Source organism: Homalodisca vitripennis, chromosome 2 (genome assembly GCF_021130785.1).
Source record: "Homalodisca vitripennis isolate AUS2020 chromosome 2, UT_GWSS_2.1, whole genome shotgun sequence".
NCBI classification, from domain to species: domain Eukaryota; kingdom Metazoa; phylum Arthropoda; class Insecta; order Hemiptera; family Cicadellidae; genus Homalodisca; species Homalodisca vitripennis.
In genome coordinates, this window is record NC_060208.1 from 172,339,830 (window position 1) to 172,348,841 (window position 9,012).

At 32.0% G+C, this 9,012-nt stretch overlaps 1 protein-coding gene across 1 annotated transcript; it reads right to left on the bottom strand.

Annotated features, from left to right (window-relative positions):
• Positions 1-1,556: 1,556 nt before the first annotated feature.
• LOC124355047 lies at positions 1,557-8,673 on the bottom strand. Its single transcript, XM_046805957.1, has 4 exons — positions 8,314-8,673; positions 5,702-5,794; positions 3,510-3,551; positions 1,557-1,816 (listed from the first exon to the last, which is right to left on the bottom strand). The coding sequence occupies exons 1-4, from the start codon at positions 8,384-8,386 to the stop codon at positions 1,572-1,574; spliced, it is 453 nt and encodes a 150-aa protein (XP_046661913.1). The 5' UTR covers positions 8,387-8,673; the 3' UTR covers positions 1,557-1,571.
• Positions 8,674-9,012: the final 339 nt, after the last annotated feature.

A 9,012-nucleotide genomic window follows, 5' to 3' on the forward strand; every position in this document is an offset into this window, starting at 1 on the left:
GCGGGAAACAGCTAGTAATATATAAAAGGAACTTCGTGCACAAGTTCAGTCTATAGATTCGCTTTCTTGATATCGTGCAGTCGAACATAAATGAAATTTGTCCAACCCCACGAGTGATTCTGGCAGTGAAAACACAATATACCTAACATGAACTGGGTAGACAAAACACAACAGAAAAAAACTACAATGTATTAGAACCAAAATAGAAAACAACAACATTCTTGATCCTTGAGTTTTAATAACACGGCTAGATCAGATTTGTATCATTGAAAGTGCCAATATGGCTACTAGTATTTATTTATTTTATTAGTTATATACTTTATAACCTGACGAATGGACAGTAAAGTCCGTTATACTATCTTAGAATATTTAACTTATTTCTCCAACCAACCTGTTATTTTTTTATTGGTCTGTAGATTTGTATGAAAAAGGCTATCTTTTCAATTGTTTAATAATGTTACCATTTTCACAAACTATATGGCTGAAAATCCCGTGTCCAACAAAGAATCTTGAAAGAAATAACCAATAACAACCAAATGCTGACCACCAAACTTGAACCTCGAATTGGTAAAAATTAACCTATGCCAATTTTAACGCTTACGAAAGGTGTTTTTATATGAAAATATTAGGCTATTACATTCTATATTCTATGACACTAACAGCACATAAGATAATATCTCCTTCAACTTAGAATGATCAACAAGATTGTATGCAGGAATTTCTGTGGTAATACACTGCCTGATTTCCACTAACTGTACGTAGCGAGCTTTGAGGTTTTAAATAAGAAGGCGTTGAGGAAAGAACCATAAAACTGGTTTGGGTGATAAAGCTGTCTCCTTTGACAGTGACGTGAACGTGATCTGTGTGATGAGTTACAAACTGTTTCTCCTACGTTGCTCTCCTAGAAATTTCTCAACTGTAGTCAAGTTTCTTATAATCAAACGTGGAATACTAATTTTTGTGTTTCATTGAGAATTTTGTCATTTTGCCAATACTAGTAGTCAGCAGTGAGAGACATTTTTCTCAGTCAAAACGTAATATGACCAACTTTGAGCAAGTGCAAATTCAAAAGGCTAATTGAACTTGCAACCTTAGACATTGAAAGCTACATACCAAATGAAACAGATATATGCTACAGCTAATAAGCGAGTTTTGAAAAAAATTCAGAAAAGTTATATTTTATTTCATTTTTGTAATGTATTTGTAATGAATACTATGTATACTTATTTACTAATTTATAGTAATTCTAAATTACAATTATGACTTTAAATGTCTGGTTTGTAAGATTCTGTTGTGTATTTTTCAAATCAAAATTTAAAAACTTCCATTTTGCATTTTAGAGACAGTTGGGGTTGAGGTGATTGTTTTGGAGAGTTAAATATGTAAGAAAATCCGACCCTAACTAAAATTTAATTTTTGTATACAGTAGGTTTCACTATAATAAGTTGCATACATTTACTATTACACGTATATGGTAACTAATACATTGGCTAGATTATAAAGTAAATAATACGATGATTACTTCAATAAACACATTTTTTACTTAAATAAATCAAGTTATAAAATCAGCTTCAAATCAGAAATCTTTTAGTTTCAAAATTGCGCACACTTACCGAGAATCTGACTCCTGCAATATTGCCAAAGGTATCGTAAAGTAGGCAAAGTCTTGGATCTTGGACATGAGAGTAAACATCCACATTGAGATCATCGTCCTTCTCTATAATCTCAAACTCAAGAGGACTTTGATAGTCGGAAGTGAGCAGCTCGTCTAGAGTCAAAGGCATGTTGAAGTAGCCGTCTATCAGGGCAGTCTTTACTGTAACATAAGTACGTGTCACAAAGTAGGCAAAGTCTTACATCTTGGAGATGGGAGTATACATCAACATTGAGATCATCGTCCTCATTTCATCTCTATTATTTCAAACTTAAAAGGATTCTGATCATCGGGAGTGAATAACTCGTCTAGAGGAGTCAAAGGCATGTTGAAAGACTATCTATCAGACTGTCTTAAGGGGAGCAGACCTTTCTACCTTTCTAAATCTTAATATATGTAGACTTTTCTCAGTAACCATTGGGAACCGAGAGCTGAATATTTTACAGATACTATTCGACTTTATTGACATAATCTCCGGTCAGAATAAACTTTTTTCATTGGGTAGGAAGAATGTATTACATGAATGTATTTATCTAAATATCAAAAATATGTTTTTGTAAAGTATAAAACTTATTATAAAATTAGAACGAAATTCTTATTTTTAAAACCCACTGGAGACTAAATTAAGTTAATTCTGGCAAAATTGTTTCCCAAATCTCCTTGTAACTTGAACTTTTTATGAAAATAATGTATCTAAAGATTAAGAATGTATTCATTCGTAAAACTCAGTTAATTTGGGAAAGTAAAGAACAAATTAACATTACATTTACAGCAACGTACGTTTTGCTAATTTCCTGTGGCTTAAAATTGGTTCTGTGCTTATTTCACATGCTCAAATTCATCCTCTAATTGTTTTCTCTTCATCCTAGTTTGCTTCACACTTTTTTCAATTTCTAGTACAGCTTTGTACTGTACTTTGATTTCATTGTTATAGCACAGTTGTAGTCTAGCTTTAGGTCTAAGAGTTTGAAAGCGTGGTATTTACAACATAAGCTTCATTAAACATGTTATGGCATCAAATACACCTAACTTTAGAGTATTTATTCCACTAAAAATGTTTCTTAGGCTCCAGATAACATTGTCGAGCAATTCACTAATATTTTGCGTTCCTCAATGTGCACATCTGTAAATGTACATATAGACTCCTTAGTAAGTAAACAATCTACTACAAAGTGGTTGCCTTCAAGATATTGGCATTACTCAGAAATATGTATATTATGTGAAATGACATTCTAGTGAAAAAAACACAAGGAGGATAATTTCACGTCATAAATTGACAAAAGTATGTAAAAATGACCGTGTACTGCTGTTGTAAAACATGTATTTTAATTTTCAAAGAAAGATACAAGCTAAATAATGACACAGCTATCTAAAAATTGATTTTTTCTGAGATCTGCTACCCATAACTGTAACATTACAACATATCATAAAGTAGGTAAAATCTTGAATCTTTGACATGGTATTTAAATGTATCCTCATTAATTGTAACAAACAGATACATATGGTATATTTAAGACACAATAATATACATACACATTGACACATTTGTATTTACACAATTTACTAGGTAAATGCAGGTTTTTGTGTTGATTTTAATAGATAAGCAATTGCATGCATCTTGTGATAGGATACTTTGCACGAGTACCCGAGTATTGTACCGTATTTTATTATAGTAACCAACTCAATGTCAAAATGATTCAACTGATCAAATCTATCCTCTAAAATGTACTATAATTATATTTGTGATTATTTAAATGATTTTCTTAAATACAAAAATTACATCATGTGTGTAATTTGCTTGAAAACTATGTTTAATTTGTTTTGAAAATTACAATGCAATAGTTAAATATCATACCTCTCAACCTTTCCCACGCGTACAGAACAGCTGTTGGATAGTCTGAAAGTAAATACATAGCAGTTAAATGTATTATGTGACAAATCTTAATACCAGTAACGTCAAATTACCACTTAGTATTTAGTTTATATATATACATTACTTTCATTGTAAATGGTTTTCAAATTTGGTAGTCTTTAAGTTAAATACTTTTAAAAAATAATAGGGTCTCAAGGCCATAATTTGACATGGCGTTTATATTCTATGTTCAATGGAATATCTACGGACCATGGTTTAATATTTTCAATCCTTTAAAAAGTTATTTTTAAACATTACATTTTCATCTAAACTTTTCATTTTTCAAAATGAACTATTATAACAAATTGCCTCTATAACAAAACTAACCTTTTCAAGGTTTAGAATGTAAATGCCTAAATGAAGTAAGAGAAGTTTAACTTGTTTATTGCATGAATCATTGAGACCAAAGTTGATGATGTTCACAAAATTTAGTTGCTTAAAATTTAGTCGGAATTCCACTGATAAGTACTATAGCACCAATGTTACTTATCACTTTCCTGTATTGCAAATAACTTTTTTTATATTAGGAAGAACTACCTTTCAAAGCTAATGCTTTAGAAACATTTGATTTGTCATACGGAGAAACTCGATCAGCAATTGTTTAATCTACAGATACCAAGCTAGATATTGTGAAGGAAACAGGACATTTGCCATCGTTCAGTGAAACTAAAAATTAGTAACACTACGTTTCGAGATCTGAAATCTGATCTCTTCTTCAGGTAAATAACTAACATAACACATAATTACAAACTAGGCTAAAATAAACTAATCATACCAGAACGTTGTGACACGCCTAAGTCAGGAATCACAACCACCATGATTTGTGTCAACTTCACTAGATATCGATTAGTTAGTTTTAAATTATTAAAATTTATTTTAATTTTTTTTTTATTCTGAAAAGGAATAATTTAAATATTGATTACTCTTAGCTATGGTTATCAGTAGAAATGTCAACAAATAATGCATGTGATAAAACCAAATCAGGCCGACTGGAAATATACATTTCAGATGAGAAAAATCTAGATGTATTTTTGAAATCGTTCTTTGAAAGACGTTCACGAAAATCCCCACACCTAGTTGATAAAATAATCGTTAGAATAAATATTAATTCTGCAAATTGTCAGCTCATAAGGTAGTAAAAGCCAAAAAATTCCGTATATAGAAAGTATAGTTTGATAATGTGAAATGGCAGTAGAGTGAAATTTTGTTAAATTTGATAGAGAAGTTTCAAAAGAACAGAGATTTTTACCTGAATATTATTTTTGGACGGATCATCATTAAAATACATGAAAGGGTAAGGGAAGTAAACTGCCTCTAGTGGTATCATGATAATCCTAACCGGGCCCAAAGGATACACACGTGGATGCTTCAGAATTCGGGGTATCAGCTAGGACTATTGAAAACAGAATTTAACTGACCATTTAGTATGAATAAAATGTTAATGATGATCCCTACTATTTGAAATTTCTGAGAACACATATTATTGCCTGAACGTTAGCTAAGCCTATCACAAGTGAGGCTGGAAAATTTCATTTCTGTCTGTCTACACGATATCTCGAAAACGAATTGACCTATTGACTTGCAAAGTGTCACGAAGCTTCTTCATTTCTACATGAAGAATACTGTGTTCGATGATAGTGCACGTCACTTCATGGGGTTTGGCTGAGCGTTAGCAAATATTTGTACATTGGTCTAATGGGTAACCATGATGCTATCGAGAAAATCGTAGAAGAAATATCGTCTGGTTTCAACGAGATGTTGCCCCTCTTCATTACCAGGTCAATGTGCAGTGATACATCGATGAAACATTCTGTCAGATATGGACTGGAAGAAAGTGCCCTGTTGACTAGCAAGCTAGGTTACCCGACCTCTCTTGATTATTTTCTATAAGGGCATTTGATAAGTAACTTTAATAAATTCCAGAATAGGATAAGTGAAGAATTTATTGCTGTTAAATGTCAAATAATCACTAGAGTACATAATTTATTTTATAACCCCTTAAAATTGTGCAAAAAAGTTCTTACAGAACAGTTTAAACATCTTTATCACTGCACAAGTTCAAAACCGTGCTTTAACTTATTACACTTAATGAAATTAATTAAAGTAAATGTAAAAGTTATTTTAAAATGCCTTACCGTACAACATTTGGAGAGGTTCGGTAGAGAGGTTGGTTAGAACTTCTATGTTTGGCAACGGTGGAACTTTTGGCATTTGAAGCTTTGTAAGAGCTGTCAACAGTAATTTATTTTATTAATTAATTTATTTAAATTGTATTGCCATTTTTAAAGTAAAATAAAACATACAATCCAATATATTTTAAGTTGTTTACAAAACAATATTTTTAATGGTAAATCTTAAGGGACTTGTTTGACGAATGTTGACACCTGAGCGTAAGCGAAGCCTATCACTCGAGATGCCATTCCTGGAAATTTCATTTCTGTCAGGTTATCTGATCGCATGATATATCGAAAACAACCTATAGGCTTTAAATTCTGCATGAATCTCTCTACCTCTATGTAGGAAACATCGAGTTCGATGGTGGTGCATGTCACTTGATGGGATTTGTGTTAGTGAACAGTTTTACATTGGTCTTATGAATAACCATGATGTCAACGAGAAAGTCACAAAATAAATAAATTTTTAGGAAAATTTAGTACAATCTTATGGCATTTAACACGTGACATAGGAACACATGTAGCTACAGATTTGAATGTGTTCAGTGAAGCCTGTTGCGTGATGTTGCGTACTTCTACCTTGTATTATTGTTGCGTGATGTTGCGTACTTCTACCTTGTATTATTGTTGCGTGATGTTACGTACTTCTACCTTGTATTATTGTTGCGTGATGTTGCGTACTTCTACCTTGTATTATTGTTGCGTGATGTTGCGTACTTCTACCTTGTATTATTGTTGCGTGATGTTACGTACTTCTACCTTGTATTATTGTTGCGTGATGTTGCGTACTTCTACCTTGTATTATTGTTGCGTGATGTTGCGTACTTCTACCTTGTATTATTGTTGCGTACTTCTACCTTGTATTATTGTTGCGTGATGTTGCGTACTTCTACCTTGTATTATTGTTGCGTACTTCTACCTTGTATTATTGTTGCGTGATGTTGCGTACTTCTACCTTGTATTATTGTTGCGTGATGTTACGTACTTCTACCTTGTATTATTGTTGCGTACTTCTACCTTGTATTATTGTTGCGTGATGTTGCGTACTTCTACCTTGTATTATTGTTGCGTGATGTTACGTACTTCTACCTTGTATTATTGTTGCGTGATGTTACGTACTTCTACCTTGTATTATTGTTGCGTGATGTTGCGTACTTCTACCTTGTATTATTGTTGCGTGATGTTACGTACTTCTACCTTGTATTATTGTTGCGTGATGTTGCGTACTTCTACCTTGTATTATTGTTGCGTGATGTTGCGTACTTCTACCTTGTATTATTGTTGCGTGATGTTACGTACTTCTACCTTGTATTATTGTTGCGTGATGTTACGTACTTCTACCTTGTATTATTGTTGCGTACTTCTACCTTGTATTATTGTTGCGTGATGTTACGTACTTCTACCTTGTATTATTGTTGCGTGATGTTGCGTACTTCTACCTTGTATTATTGTTGCGTGATGTTGCGTACTTCTACCTTGTATTATTGTTGCGTGATGTTACGTACTTCTACCTTGTATTATTGTTGCGTGATGTTACGTACTTCTACCTTGTATTATTGTTGCGTGATGTTGCGTACTTCTACCTTGTATTATTGTTGCGTGATGTTACGTACTTCTACCTTGTATTATTGTTGCGTGATGTTACGTACTTCTACCTTGTATTATTGTTGCGTACTTCTACCTTGTATTATTGTTGCGTGATGTTGCGTACTTCTACCTTGTATTATTGTTGCGTGATGTTGCGTACTTCTACCTTGTATTATTGTTGCGTGATGTTACGTACTTCTACCTTGTATTATTGTTGCGTACTTCTACCTTGTATTATTGTTGCGTGATGTTGCGTACTTCTACCTTGTATTATTGTTGCGTGATGTTACGTACTTCTACCTTGTATTATTGTTGCGTACTTCTACCTTGTATTATTGTTGCGTGATGTTACGTACTTCTACCTTGTATTATTGTTGCGTACTTCTACCTTGTATTATTGTTGCGTGATGTTGCGTACTTCTACCTTGTATTATTGTTGCGTGATGTTACGTACTTCTACCTTGTATTATTGTTGCGTACTTCGACCTTGTATTACTGTTCGAGATTACTTTAAATGTCAAATCATTAGCGAGTTAGGTACACTAAAGTATCAATATAAAGTATGAATACTATCAATTACGTGGCTATGAATGTCTAATGGTCATTGTTAATGAAAGAATGAGATGTACTCGTGCCCAAGTTTCTGGCTATGATCTACTCCCTTACAGTAATCGTCATTCATAATTTTAACAGTAAAATAAATAATGGGTATTCGAAAATTAATGATCGTACAGTTTTATCTGGATTCCGAACCATAGATATATTAGTTTTGTCTAATATTATTGGTAGGAAAGACATCTATGGTACAAAGCTCTGTCTTATTAACTCTTAAACTGTAAATTTGATGAATCCACATTTGAGTTAGATATGGAATAGATCTTTTATATTTCACTAATACTAATGAAAGTAGAGTATTTTTTACAAATAGCCTATGATTCAAACGTGGGATGTTACTAACTACCGATTACTTGATGCCTACTACTTACCAATTAGTTGATTTGGACTGATTGAAGAACAAACTGAAATTGTTAGAAAATTAACAATCACTGTTTCAATCATTATTTGTGAACACAGAGCAAAATTAATTAAAGGAAATCTATGGCAATATTGTATATTAATTAAACTAACCACTTATGTTTTGTTAACAAATGTTATAAAATTGTTATTCTGTACAATGTTATGATTTGAGTGTTGTTTCTTTGTAGCGTTTAAAGAATATTTTATACGTATTTAACTTGTGTTGACAGTTACAAATAGTAAGATTTATTTAAATGTAAGACAATAGAACGGTTTAATAAAACGAATAAGATACTATTAATGCCACACAGCCACTACGTTCTACTTACTGTCTGTATAGCAAGATTTTGTAGATACCACGAACAGCCTTATCTGATATAATCCAGCTGATATCAACTCGTAGAGGTGTTTATTCAGTTCGCTTTTAGTTTATAATATAATATACTTCAATAAAAGTTAATTCCATAGTTTTTTTCATATAAACAATATTTGTCTGGTTTTATTTTGGTTGGCGATATGATTAATTTAGACTAATATTAAATATTCAAATTATGAATAATTCAAAATAAAATTTACTAAATAAAAAAAATGCTAGCATGTTATTCTTAGATTATGTCATACTTTAACATTAACATTTTGGTTAAATAATTTTATTAAATATGAGTTAT